This window comes from Choloepus didactylus, chromosome 15, assembly GCF_015220235.1.
Source record: "Choloepus didactylus isolate mChoDid1 chromosome 15, mChoDid1.pri, whole genome shotgun sequence".
Taxonomy (NCBI): domain Eukaryota; kingdom Metazoa; phylum Chordata; class Mammalia; order Pilosa; family Megalonychidae; genus Choloepus; species Choloepus didactylus.
This window is the reverse complement of record NC_051321.1, coordinates 85,344,896-85,358,481: the sequence shown is the minus strand read 5'-3', so window position 1 is coordinate 85,358,481 and position 13,586 is coordinate 85,344,896. Positions and strand designations below refer to the sequence as shown.

At 61.1% G+C, this 13,586-nt stretch overlaps 2 protein-coding genes across 2 annotated transcripts in view; both read right to left on the bottom strand.

Moving 5' to 3' along the window:
• Positions 1 to 7,732, bottom strand: part of CHAT (choline O-acetyltransferase) — a 64,576-nt gene extending 56,844 nt beyond the window's left edge. Inside the window, exons 1-4 of the mRNA XM_037803913.1 lie at positions 7,667 to 7,732; positions 4,666 to 4,857; positions 3,617 to 3,735; positions 2,424 to 2,477 (exon numbers count right to left, since the gene is read on the bottom strand). Of these exons, the coding sequence (XP_037659841.1) occupies positions 2,424 to 2,477; positions 3,617 to 3,735; positions 4,666 to 4,857; positions 7,667 to 7,732 (431 nt within the window). The remainder of the gene's footprint in view (positions 1 to 2,423; positions 2,478 to 3,616; positions 3,736 to 4,665; positions 4,858 to 7,666) is intronic.
• A 3,702-nt stretch (positions 7,733 to 11,434) lies between these two features.
• Positions 11,435 to 13,343, bottom strand: SLC18A3 (solute carrier family 18 member A3). The gene has a single exon (XM_037805340.1). It carries the CDS (start codon positions 13,341 to 13,343, stop codon positions 11,745 to 11,747), a length of 1,599 nt encoding a protein of 532 aa, XP_037661268.1. The 3' UTR covers positions 11,435 to 11,744.
• Positions 13,344 to 13,586: the final 243 nt, after the last annotated feature.

Here is a 13,586-nt window from a genome sequence, read left to right as displayed (position 1 = left end):
GCAATTTGGCAAAGGAAGTTTATGTCTGTTGAATCTAATAACAAAGCATCTGGTCTCACACTTTGTGCCTTTATTTCATTTTTCCAGTGATTCATATTTGTTGTGTTTTACAAAAAGTTTACAAAGTTAAAATGAAACCTGGTCCTTGACCACGGAGAGTTTGAGAAGGCAGGAGGGAGCCAGCGGGCCTGAAGCAGAGTGAAGACAGGCTGGACAGGTGAGCAAGGGCACCTCGTGCCCGGCCTTGTCTGCAGTGATGCGTTTTTATTTCACTCTTTGTGCAATGAAAGCTGTTGAAGGCTTTAGCACTGAGTGGCATAGTTTAAGTTTTGTTTTGCTTTTTTTGAGTGATGCTGGATGGAAAAGGGGGTCACAGGAAACAAGGCAGGAAGCCTTGGCTGAGGGAGGTGATGTGAGCCACGGGGAGCAGAGAGCGGGGCTTGGGGATGCGTTTTGGAGAGAGAGCTGACTGCACTCGAGAGTGGGTTAGCTGAGATGGGTGAGGGAGAAAAGAGGAACTGCAGGTGACTTCTAGGTGTCTGGATTCACCCACTGGATATGTGAGATGGAAAGAGGGTGAGGGGCAAGGTGGGGGTGTGTGGGTGAAGGGGACTCCAAAGATCCAATGACTGGGAGACACCCCGCAGAGAGGTGAGGGGTTGGATAATTGCATCTGCATTTTGTGCCTGATTATGTTCCTGCCTTGCCCAATAGCCTGAGAGCCTTTGGGGGCAGGAAAGGCCTTATTGCTCTTTCTCTTCACAGCATCACTGTATCACCAAAGTGAATGAATGAATGAATGAGTGAATTAAGGGGTCCAAAACAGTTACTTAGGCAAGTGTTCCAGACTAGGAAATCGACAATCATTAGATTTGGGAAACTTCATGTGAATAGGGATGGATACACGTTTTGGAAGTGAGCGTGCACAAATGCACACACATACAGACACACGTGCATCCACATATGCACACATGAGAGTCTGGAGCCTAAACTGTCAGTGACAGATGTGTACCATCCCCAGGCCCAGGGACAGAGGGCAGGACCTTCATTCCACCCCCCCCCCACCCCTCCCCAGCTGCAGCATTGTAAGGGATGAGGCTCTAAGAAATCAGGGACTGGGAAAACCACCCTCGATGAAGCGAGCTGGTGGAGTGGAAGGGAGACAGCCAAAGAATCACCATGAGGAAACAGCAGCCGAAAGTTCTGGGCACCAGTATGGGGTTGGTGCAATGACCATGGCATTTACAGAGGAGAGAGCAGAGCCAAGTTCAGGAGTGTTTGGTTCTAGAAATGCACTGGGGGGCTTGCTGTGTGCCTAGCTCCGTGCCGTGATCTTTACACGCGTTATCTCGTAGAATAATTGCAGCAGCCAGTGCAGCAGCTGCCACGCATCCCCACTGTACAGACGAGATACTTCCTGGGAGTGATCAGCCTCACCCTGTTAGCACGCCGAGTATTGTGGGTGTCTAAAGTCAAAGTCCACTCTGCTGACTCTGGGGGCCGAGCCCTGAGCCTTTCGGCCCTTTGAGTCTTGGGGCACTGCCCTCCCATCTCTGGAGGAGAACAGCCCTTTCCTGGAGGGGCTGTGAGTCTGGGCCTCTGCCCCAACACTGAAAAGATTGAGTTGGATCCAAGTTGAAAGGAGAGTAAGCTTTTACCTCTTGTGCCCACCTCACCCTGCCACTTCCTGGCTGTGTGACCACGAACAACTTGCTTAATCTCTCTGAGCTGCAGCTTCCACATCTTTGGGCCCCTCTCTCATTCCAGCATCTTATGCCCTTACAGTCTCTGCCTCTGGACACCCTGGGAAGTCAGGCCCTCTCGCTCTCTCTGCTGTTTTCAAGGCACCCTTGGGGCTTGGCCAGGAGAGGGACATTCCTCCAAAAATCCCTGGTGTGTTGCAGCTCTCTTTGTCTGTCAGAATGCCTCGTGTCCATTCCCCAGGCTTGGTGGTGTTGGGGAAACAGGCTTATAGTGTGGGGACCATCCCCCCACCAGGAAGACCATTCCCCCCACCCAGGACCAAAGCTCAGCTCACGTCTTCTCCCACCAAAGCCCGTCCTTCCCTGCCTTCTGGCGCGTTCTCTAGATTTCTGGCAATCAAATTCACACAAGGGTGAACCATGAGAGTCGGGGCAGGGAGGCATTTCAAAGGCTCAGGGAAGAATGAGCAAGGGTTAATGGTGGAGCCAGCTGGGTCCAGCTCACCACAATGCTGGGGCAGTGGGCCCCTGGGGAGGGAGCACTGCTCTGTGCCAGGGCCTGAGCCAGGAGCCAGGAGCACAGGGCTGGAAAAAGGCAAGGGCCCTGCCCCCACCTCCCTCCCCCCAGGAGCTCCCTGCCTCTTGCAGGAGGGAGACAGATGCATAACCAGACATGCCAGAGCAGGACACTAGCCCTCCCGGGCGGGGCCCAGGTCCTACCTGTCCAGCAGGGCCTTGTAGCTGAGCACGCCGGAGATGAGGCTGGCGGCAAACCTGCAGGCGGAGTGCAAGCGCTTAGCCTTTCCTTTCCGCCCCCTCTCCCTCCTTCCTCCCTCCCTCCATCCCTTATTCCTTCCTTCCTTCCTTCCTCCCTTCCTCCATCCCTTCTCTTTCCCTCCACATCCCATGTGCCCCCATCCCCACCCTCCATTAAATACTGTTAACTCTTCACAAGCCTCAGATTAAAAGCGGTCCTTTGGAGGATGGTCTGGGGCGGGGGGATGGACAGACAGTGAACCAGGAGGAGGTGAAGGAGGGAGGGGAAGCCCAGGCCACCCACAGTGCAAGCAGGAGATGGAAAAGGCCAGCCATGGAGCCGACTGGGTGGGACCCCTGGATTCTGGGAAATCCTGTCTCTGGGGAAAAATCATTAATTTGGCACTTTTATGCTAACAAAAAGGACAGCAGGTGCTGGAAATAAAAAGGCAGGGTGCTTTGGGACTGTGTCTTCTTAATCATCCAAGATGACGAGTCCTGGATTATTTGCATCGGGAGGCAAACACTCATGGAGGTGATTTTGAGAACTGTTTTCTGACGTTGCTCATCTGTCCAGACCCCTTCCCTCTGCGGCTGGCCCAGGCGGTGGGGAAGGCTGACCCCAGGCTGAGGACAGGGGTGGCCCGCCCTCCCTCTCAGCTGTCCCGGGTCTGGGTGTGGCCTGAGTGACACCTGCAGGGAGACCCTTACTCGCCCCCCCCACCAACATCAGCCGCCCAGAGGCCCTTCCAGCGGCTCAGTGAGCTCTGAAATTGCAGCAGACGGCAGAGGCTCTGGTGGCGGCTGGCGGGGAGGAGCCGTTCCCACCCTCTGGAGACTTCGTTTCGAGCAGCGGCCCTCTCCATAGACGTCTCAGTACATCCCACCATGGGCAGCGCCTCCTCTCGGGGCCTCAGCCAGGTCAAGACGGCCTGGGGACACTTGGGGTCCCACGACCTCCATAAGCACATCTCCCCCACCAAGTAAATATATTCTGAGAAGGATGAGGGGTTCCTTATCAAGCGCATCCTCACCTAACCCCCTCCCAAGCCAATGGCCGGGAGCAGCTGCTGTCTCGGCGGGGGTTTGAACCCAGACAGCCCCGCCAGTCCCCCTCCATCAGAGGGGTCCCACCCCGGGAGCCCTGCGGCCCTCACCGTAGCTGGTCGTTGGTGTCCTGGAAGCACTGCCGGGCAAAGATCACAGCTGGGCTGGAGTTGACCGGCAGGGCCAGGCGGTTGTTGAGGTACATGTCGTTCAGCCAGTACTTGGAGACCTGCCGGGGAGGGCAGGGCAGGGTGACATCACCCGCCAGGCAGGTGGCCCCGACGGCTACACTCCCCTCCCAAACACGGGCACCTGGCACGTCAGTCCCCTCCTGGAGCCCCAGGGACCATTGTCCCTTCACTCATCCCACAGGCATCTGCCGAGCCCCGATTATGTCTCAGGTGCTGCATGCACCCCAATCTGCCATCCCTGTCCTTTCAGCATTGCCCCATTCCTATTGCTTCCCTCCCATCCCGGTGCTTTGGATTTTCCTCCCTGTCCCCCTGCCAGTCCTGACATGTGTCCCTCTTGCCCTTCAACCCTGTCCACTTCCCAGACCTCATCTATTACTCTGCTAGCCATATCCCTGTCCTCCTGTCTATCCCATCTCTGCGCCTTGTCTCTTCCCATCCCCCTCCCTCTCCCCATCTGTCCCCCTCTGTCCTGTCTGTCCCCCTTCTTGTCCTCCTCTGTGGTCCCCATCTCTGTCCTCCTGTCTGTCCCTATCCCCCATCCCTATCTTCATCTCTCCCCTCTCTGTCTTCCTGTCGATCCCCTCTGTCTTCTCGTCTGTCCCATCTATGTCCCCAGTCTCTCCCCATCCCCCATCTCCATCCCCATCTGTCCCCCCTCTGTCCTCCTGTCTGTCCCCATCTCTGCCCCATCTCTCCCCATCCCCTATCCCTGTCCCCATCTGCCCCTTCTGTCCCCATCCCTGTCTCCCAACCCTCTGTCTTATCTGTCCCTCCCCCTTGTCCCTTGCAGTCCCCCAGCCCTGCTCCTGTGTCTGCCCATCCTTGTCGCTGGTCTGTCCTTCATCCAAATCCCTGTCTACCTCCCATTTCTGCCTCCTGCCCTTCCCCTGTGTGTCCCCCGTCTTCTCCCCAGTCCACCCACTCCCAGGCCACCCTGGCTGCCTCGGCATCCCACCACCTCATACCCAGTTTGCTGTCTTCTCCTGCCGCTCCAGGAGCTTCTGCTGCAGGGCCTCGCCGAGGCCACCGGGAGCCCCAAACCGCTGCACGATGGCCTGGCTCTTCTGGAACTGCTCCTCGGACACCAGGTGCCTCACGCACCGCAGGTAGGTGGCCAGGGTCTGCGGCAGCGGGGGCACTGGCAGTTTGGGCAGCTCCTGGAGGAGAGGGGCGAAGCTGGGCCTGGCAGCCCACCCGTTCCAGTCCCTGTGTCCCTGACCTTGGGCGTGGCCCATCCCTTGTCCCCAGTATCTGCCTCCATCTGCCCCATCCCGTGCCCTAGCCTGGGACCTGTCTGTTTCTGGACTCGGCTCAGCCAAATCGTGAATGTAGGAAGCTAAGGATAGCTAAGGTGCTGTCCCCCCACCCCCAGGAGGGCGCAAAGTGCAGAGAAGGCCTTGATGTTGGCACCCAGCAGGCCTGGGCGTCTGGTGCCAGCCACATGACCCTGGACAGGTCACCCTATTTCTGTGCCTCAGTTTCTTCCCCTATAAAATGGGGTTGATAACCCCTGAGTCAGGGGATCAAAGAGACAATGGATAAGAAAGCACTCATAAACCACAAGGCATAGGCATAAGAAGACGTATTCCTGTGTTGATTTTGTTGGCTGCTGACCACTCTGAATTTAGGGACTGCTCCCTAAACGGGGGCTCTGGAATCTGATTAATCTTTTGGACCCAAAGGGTGCTACTCTCCTGGGGAGATGTGGAGAAGTGTCTGACATTTGGGGATGGAGGGAATCTTCCAAAATTCCTCAGGTGGCACATTTCAGTGCTGCCCTACCAACCAGAATTCCACACGACATCTCTGGGGAAGGTGGGCCACACCTGAGCGGCTTGTGAACTGCCCCCCAGGTTCTCCAACCTGGGCAGGGGCACTTTGTTCCATGAGTATACTGGGGCTGGGCAGGGGTGGGGGGTTGGCGGGCGGTGGTTTTTCTCTCTTTGATCTCTCCAAGCTTCAACCTCCTCGTCCATAAGGCAAAAATAACAGTTCCTGCCTTATAGAGCTCCTGGGTTAATTAAATGAGATCAACACTAGCCCCAAATCAGCTTATCATTGAATGTTACAGTGTGACTATATCTCTGGAGGAATTCCTCTTTGGGGACCCCCAAAGTGAGGATAGAGTCTGGGCAGAGCTCCCCACATGGAGGGCCATTCTTCCCAGAAGGGGCGTGTGGGGGTGTCCTGTCCAGGTGGGACATGGGGGGCATCCTCCCTCGATGGACACCACACTCTCCAGCTCACCAGCTGTGCTCACACAGGGACCGTGTGTGTCTGTTCAACAATTCTGGGACTTGCCAGCACAGGGACTCTTGTCCTGTTTGTAGCTGAGGAAACTGAAGTTCAGGGAATGCAGGGACGAGTCCAAGCTCCGGGTGCAATTCGAAATCAAGTGCTATTCCAGCTTCATCTGCTTGGCTCCCTTCTTAGCCACTCGCCATGCCCCCGACCCCCTCCCGCCCTCTCCCATCCCCTGCCTCTCCCTTGTCTTCAATCATCCGGCCAGGGTAGGGGCCCAGGATGTGTAACATTACTGCAGAAGTTTTGTAAAGTCGGCCGACAGCGGCGTGCCTTCCTCCAAGGGGCTCTCCCTCTGTGAGGCAGTCACGTGTGTGTGTGTGATATTCCACATGGGAATGAGGGGCCCAGGGGAAACCTGGCACCCCCAGGAGCCCGGCCCCCCAGGCAGAGGCAGAGACGGGCTGGGTGCAGTGACGTGGGTGCTGATGGCTGCCTGGGAGGCCTCCACCTGCCTGGTCGTGCCTCTAGAGTTCACTGCCCTGGGGGGCGGGGAGGGGGTGGTGCCAACCATGGGGTGCTCCTGCCCTGGGGAAAGATGCCAGGACGGGTCTGGACAGCAGCCCCAGCTGCCAAGCCCACTCCCAGGGGTCCAGGCTCCCAGCAATGGCTCGGATCCCTCCTCCTCCTCTTGGGGCCTGGGCAGGGGTCTGTGTGGTGAGCAGCCATGCCAGCCCTTTCAGAAAGCCCAGCCCAGCTGCCAGCCTGGCCATAGACACCCCATAGACACAGGACAGCCTTCCTCAGGGCTCTGACAGGCTTTCAGAAGAGACCATTGAGCTGGGACTTGGACTGGGGTAATGGGGAGTCGGTGATGGATTAAAAAGGAAAGAGGCAGGAAATCTCAGCTTAGGGGTCTCAGCCCCAAGACTTGCACTAATGAGGGTCTTTAGACTCTGGGATCCCAAGGCTGCATACTTTTCCTGGGCCACTCATGTAAGCCAGGCCCTGGGCTGGGCACAGGGATGGTGGAGAGCTGGGTCCTGCTCTCAAGGAGGGCAGATGTACCAGAGACCAGAGGGCCACAGTGGAGCTATTCGTCACATGGGGGAACTGGAGGATTTGGTGAACAAGCATTATGGGGGAAAAACCAGAAAGTTCGGACCAGGATTTCAAATGAAAACTGGGGAGAAGTGGGAGCAGCGAGGTGTTTGTGCCAGGAGGACCAACACGTGCAGCAGCCCGAGAGAGGACACGTTGCCAGTCACTCGGAAGGGCTGGTGGGCTGGGACAGCGGGATGCCAGCTGTGGGGTGGGGGGTGTGATGTCCCCTGAAGCCAGGGGACGAGACGGCATCTCAGGCTCCAGGGATGAACCAGTGACAGCAGATGGGCCTGGGATGTGGTCAGGTTTGGGGGTAGGGCATTTGGCTGCACCTCTAGGCCACCCCACAGGGCTCAAAACCATTAGAGGTAAAGTTGGGGGTGTTTCAGGCCACCAGCCCTGGGCTCCTTGTTAGGAGTGGGCAGCCCTGGGAGTCCAGACAGGTACCTGGTGTAGACAAGGCCTCTCCCTGGCCATCCAGCTCTCCCAGGATCCTCAGCAGGCTCTGGGCAAGGCTGCGGCCTGAGCCTTGTGCCTAGGAGAAGGCAGAGCTGGGGGGGGTGGTGCAGGACATGTGAGTGGGGGTGGCAGGGATGGGAGAGGACTCCAAACGTCACTTACCGGCTCCTCTTCGCTGCTGGGAGCTTTTGCTGCCACCTTACGGGAGGCTTTTTCCAGGATGGGCATCTTGGCAACTCTTGGTCTGGGGACACAGGCACACACCTGGTGACCAGAATAGGGGTGTCAGCCAACAGCCCTCCAGGAACCCTTCACCTCCACCCCACCTTGTGACCAGTCCCAGCCCCTTGACCCCCAGACCAGCCAACCCCTGGCCACAGCATCCTCTCTGTGAACCCCTAAGTGGGAGAGGGCGAGCCTCCTGCTGGGGGGTGCTCCTTCCCAACCCGACCACCCCGGGGCAGCATTGGAGGGAGTGGGGCTGGGACCTGCCCCGTCTGGCTGCACCCCTGGCTGGCTGCACCTCCACGCAGGCTAACTGGCAGAGCACGTATGTCCTGCCCATCGGAGCCAGTAGTCTGGGCTTTGCTGATTACAGTCTCTCTTTCCCACAAGACTTTCAGCTGCTCGAGGACAAGACTACACCTGCCATGCCCACCCTCTAAGGTCCTGGGCTCCAGGAAGCTCTTGGCTGATTGGGAGCCCCGGACCAGAGCATCCTGGGGCCTGCTGTGACAGAAGCAGTCTCAGGGCTTGGAGGCCCCAGTGTGGGCGGCTGGAGGTGGGACTGCTCAAGGAGTTGGCGCAGAGAAGTCTCATCTGGGGTCCCTAGGGTCACCCAAGCCCACCTGGGAGGGCTTCCTTTTGAAGGTGCAGTAGGAGTGTGCCAGATCAAGAGGGGCAAAGGTTGGTTTTTGAGGCTGCTCTACCCTCTAGAGCCCCTAAACCTCACCCTGCAAAGGCTCACACCTCTGATTTCCACACGCCCACCTAGTTTTATCCCAAGAGCCTAAAGCTGAAGCTCGCCACAGCCTTCCATCCTCCACCCCAGTGCAGGCACAACCCAGTTCCAGGCCGACCCCAAGGCCCAGGTCGCCTGGGGACAGAGCATCCAAAAGATGAGTGAATCGGGCTGGGGCTATCTAGAGGCACTGGGCAGAGGTGCAAAACCTTCCCCAGCACCACGCAGGGAGTCTGGGAGCTGCAAGAGCATAAGGTCTGCCCCCAGAAGCACAAGGCGCCAGTGACTGCTTCCAGGTGAGCCCACTCCGGGGCTCGGCTGCTTCTTGTGGGGTCGGTGAGGGCCGGGTCAGGTTGGAAGAGACCCTAGAGCCTCATATCACCGATGCCTCCCCTTACTCTGGCCCCGGGGCCGAGCCGCAGCCCGAAGGCACCAGCCAGGCCTCAGCGACTGGCGCCGGCGACTGGAGAGGCAGATCCCCGTCCCAGTCGCCGCCTGCCCTTCCTCCTCGCATCCTTGGGCGGACGCGCCCAGGGGATGTATGTGTGGATGTAGCTGTCTGTTTGGTGCCCTCGCGTCCAGGCTCCTGCCGCCTTGGCTTCGGAAAGCTCCCGAGGGGTCTCCACTCTGCGCTGAAAGCCCAGCCCTCCCTAGCGTCTCAGGCTGTCCGTGCGTTCCAGGGACTCACTGTGGCCCAGCTTCCCTCTCCACTCTCCGCCCCCGTAGGGAGAAGTGCCCCGTGGGCACTTTTGGAGGGTCGGGATGAGACCCGCGGACCCTCCGACTGGGCACAGAAAGCACTCAGCAGATGGGGGCAGGCGAAGTGACAACGCGCGCGTGGAATCCCGGGATCCCGGCTGGCCAAGCCTCTCCGTGCCTTGTCCTCCTAATTTCTCATGTTCCAGCCCCTTTTCCGACCCCGACCTAGGCCAAGCGGGCGCCCCGGGAGTGGGAACCCGGAGGGCTGGGGCCCGAAGCCCCGGAGTACGGAACTTCCCGCCGCGACCTCCTGGCTGCCCCCCGACGGCCGCTGCCGCCCGAGATTCCGAGGGCTCCGCGGGGCCTGGGTCTTCTCAGTCCCAGAGGCCCTTAGACAAGCCTCCGCCGCCGCCCTCTCCTCCCCGCGCTCCGGCGGCTCCCCGCGCCGCGCGCCGCCAGCCCAGCCCCGCTCACCTGCTCGCCTCGGCTCTGCCGCCTGGGCTGCGGCTACACTGCAAGAAGCAAGACTGGGGGCGGGAGTGGGGGCGGGGGGTGTGAGCCGGAAGGCATGGAGGGGGCGCGTCAGCAGCGCGGGGGTGGGGGCCGCAGCCTCTGTCCTTGGTCGCGCCTCCGACGTCGCCGGGTCCCCGCCGCCGCCCCACTGGCTGCAAGCAAGCCGGCCGCGCCTCTCCTCTCCTCTTCGTTTTTCTTCCCTCCCCCTTTTCTCTTCCCGTTTGTTCTCTGTCCCCCTGTCGCCCTGCCCCCCGCCCAGTAGGATCCAGCCGCGGGTCGCTTCCGACTCAACCCGGACGGCTTCTCGGAGGAGCCGGTGAGCTGGGCGGAGGAACGCCGGCGGGAGACCCGGGCGCTGACCATCGCTCCGCCCATGCTCGTTGCCCCCAGACCAGCCTCCCCTAGTCCCCGCGCCCCCGCCCATCATTTCCCTGCGGCTGCGTCCCAGGGAACCTGTGCCGTCCCCATCGTCCAGACACAACCCAAACTGGACTATATCCCCGCCCCCTTTTTTTTAATAAAAATCTGTTTGTTGATGACTACAGGACCTCCCTCCTTGTCTATTCCCATCCCATCCCTGCTGGCAGGCTCGGGCCGATCAGGACGCACAGGCCTGGCGATGCTTAGGGACAGCGCGCAGAGGCAGACACTCCCCCCAGACAGAAGCGTCCCTCGCTGTCCGGAGACGTAGATCCCGACAGGAATACTCGTAGTCTCACCCACAAAGACCGACCCTGCCCAGATGCACATACACACAGACAGGCACGCACAGACAGGCACGGTCTGACACACAGGCGGACCCGAAGCCGGCTGCCTTCCCACCTCGGGATCCGAGCACTCTTGGCCTCTGCCAGGTCGCGGGCACTGGGAGGGGCGCGCAAACGCGGGCCGGGGGTTCCCGGGACCGGGACTCACCGGCGGGGCTGAGTGCTACTCTAGAGACTTCTCCGACAGCCTCGGGCAGGGCTTCCGCGCGGGAAGGAGGAGGTGGCACCCACACTCCCACCCTCTTGGGTTCCCACTCACACGGCTTTCCCCGGACGCAGCATTGTCTCCCGTGGAGACCCCACACACTAACTGTTCCCCCACGCCTCCTCTCTAGAACTTAGCACTCGAACATCGCACACATCACCCACGCCTGCACCCAGAGGTCGGGCCCTGGAAGATGGGGCCCGCTTTTCTCCCTCTTCCTGAAACAGCTCGGGCCGACTCCTTTCTCCGAGCCTGGACGGGCAGGCGCATCTCCCCAGGCTAAGCCCAGTCCGGTGTCTCAGTCCTGCAGGGCGCGTCCTTGAGGGGCGGGGCATGGTACACCCGACAGGAACGCGTCCTCAGGCTCCCCCGGGTGGCGCCCTGGAGTGCTGCGCTGGGCCTGGGAGCGCCGGGCTGCATGGGGAGCCGCGGGCTGAGGTATGGGGTGAGATTGCGGTTATGTGCGTGATTTTTGTATGTGGTGAATTGCTTTTTGTATGTGGGTGTCCGTGAGTGAGTGTCTCTGTTGGGTTTGCTTCCATCGTAGTCCTTTTTTCAGGTAGCAAAAGAACTATAGCCACCGCCACCCCCTCCACCCCACCCCACGCCCACCAGGCTTGGGCCTGGATTGGAGCTCACAGACCCCATTCATCCTGCCTTCTACCGGGGCCCTGGGCCAGCCCCCCCATCCCACCAAGAAAGAGACTGGACCTCCAATACACACGGTTTATTGATTCGGGCCGTAGACACCGCGGTGCAGCACGGGCCACGCTTTGGCACTGGGAGAAACGGAAGGAAGGACAGATGAACGCATGGCTCTACACAGAGGAGGCCTGAGGTGGCGACCGACGTGCCTCTTCACCTCCACAGGGAGCTCATTCCCGTCGCATATCTCAGTGCTCTATGCCCCTTTGGACCAAAGGGAGAGGGGGCACACAAAGGCACACGGAAGGGAATGGGACAGGGAAGCCAAGTCGGGGGAGGGGCTGGGGTACTGGCTGGAGGGGGCGGGCTCTGAGTCTGAGTCGGCCAGTGCGCTTGCAGGGCCGCCACTTCGATTCAGGGAGTGGGTGGCCGAGAGGAGGAAGGGGGCTGCTAGCTGCGGCTATAGTAGTCGTTGGAGTCGCCCTCGCCGTCGCCAAAGGGACCAGGCGGGCTGCGGAGCTCGTCGTCGGAGCCCAGCGCTGGGCGCTCACGCAGGCGCATGGCATCGTACAAACCCTGGGGCGGCTCGTCTAGCAGCACGTCGCGTTCGGAGCGCGAGCGGGTGAGGAGGCTCACTTTGCGCAGCAGCAGCAGGACCGGCGCGTAGAGCAGGTTGGCCAGGCCCATGCCGAGGCTGAGCGGCAGGAAGCCGAGAGAGTGCACTATGTGGCCCGCCACGATGGGCCCGAGCGCATAGGCCACTGAATAGGAGATGTCGGCGATGGCGTAGACGCTGCCATAGACTGAGACGTGGCGCAGGTCCACCAGGAAGGCGAGCGTGGGCAGCAGCGCCGTGTCGACCAGCGCGATGCCGAAGCAGAGGACGCAGAGCGAGGCCACCAGCGGCCAGAAAGAGCGGCAGGCGGGCACGACGCACGAGCTGACGCCGATCAGGGCCAGCCCGAGCGCGCCGTACAGCCACTGCAGGTGCGGGTAGCGCGCTGCCAGGCGCACGGTGAGGTAGACGCCCAGCACGTGCGGTACGAAGGCGGGCAGCCAGGCCATGCCCATCTCCCACTCGGACGCCGCCATCGTGTGCTCCATCCACGTGGCGATGGTGGGCTCGAGGAAGGCCAGCGGGATGTTGCAGGTGGTGAGCGCGCCGGCCACCACCGCGATGTAGGGGTCCAGCATGAGGCGGTGGATGGGCGTGCCCACTGGCATGTTCGCCCGCGCCCGCGCGGCGGCCGAGAAGGGCTTGGTCACCGCCAGCAGCAGCAGCCCGTCGAGCAGCGACACGGCAGCTAGCACCAGGAAGGGCATGCACTTGCCCGCAAACTCGTAGAGGCTGCCCCCAAAGGGCGGCGCAACCAGGCTGCCCAAGCTGATGAAGGCCAGCGCCACGCCCAGCGCGCGGCTGCGCTCGGGCTCCTCGGGGTACTTGTCCGCGATCATGGCGATGCCCGACGTGTCCGCGAAGGCCGAGCCCAGGCCCTGCAGGCTGCGCGCGGCGAACAGCGTGGCGTAGTTCTCGGCGAAGGCGAATAGCACTGTGGAAGCGAACAAGACGCCCAGGCCAATGAGCAGCGGCACGTCGTAGCTCATGCGGTCGATGAAAGTCCCGCTCAGGGGGTTCACCAGCAGCTGCAAGATAGCTTTGGAGGCAAAGAGCACCCCGATCTTCACGTCCTCGCTATCCCTGGGATAGCGGTGCCATAGAGTCGACCCCGCGGGCCACGCGCCGGTCGGTGGCTCTGAGGTGTTGGCCGTGGTGGAGCTGGCATTGGCCGGAGTGGGAGGCGGCGGGGTGGGCGCCCTCACCTCGGGGATCTGGTCGGAGCTCTTGTTGCCCTGGTGCATGTGGGCGATGTAGTACGGCACGATGGGCACGATAACCATGTACAGCATGTTGTCCAGGAAGAGCACAACGCACACGATGACCAGCACCAGGCGCCGCTGCCGCCGGGGCTCCTGCAGCGCCGCGCCCACCTTCTCCGACAGCTTGGTAGCCGCCGCCTGCGCCAGGCCCGTCGGCGCCTCGGACTCCATGGCCCCAAACTCTGCGACTCTTCCGAGGACGACTCCGCCAGGGCCCGGCGCCGGCGCCCCGCAGTGCGGCGACTCGGGCGTGGGCTTCGGGGGCGCGGTCCCTGCCGCGCGGAAACCCCTGGGCCTCAGGTAGCTGCGGGGCTCATGGCCCCAGGCTCCAGGAAAGGCAAGGACCCCGTCCGGCGAGGCGGCGGCGCAGCTGCTGCGAGCGGAGTCCGGACCTGCCGCTGCTGGGCTCAGAGA

Coding starts and splice junctions, on each gene's coding strand:
- SLC18A3 (XM_037805340.1), bottom strand. CDS start 13,343: ATGGAGTCCGAGGCGCCGACGGGCCTGGCGCAGGCGGCGGCTACCAAG.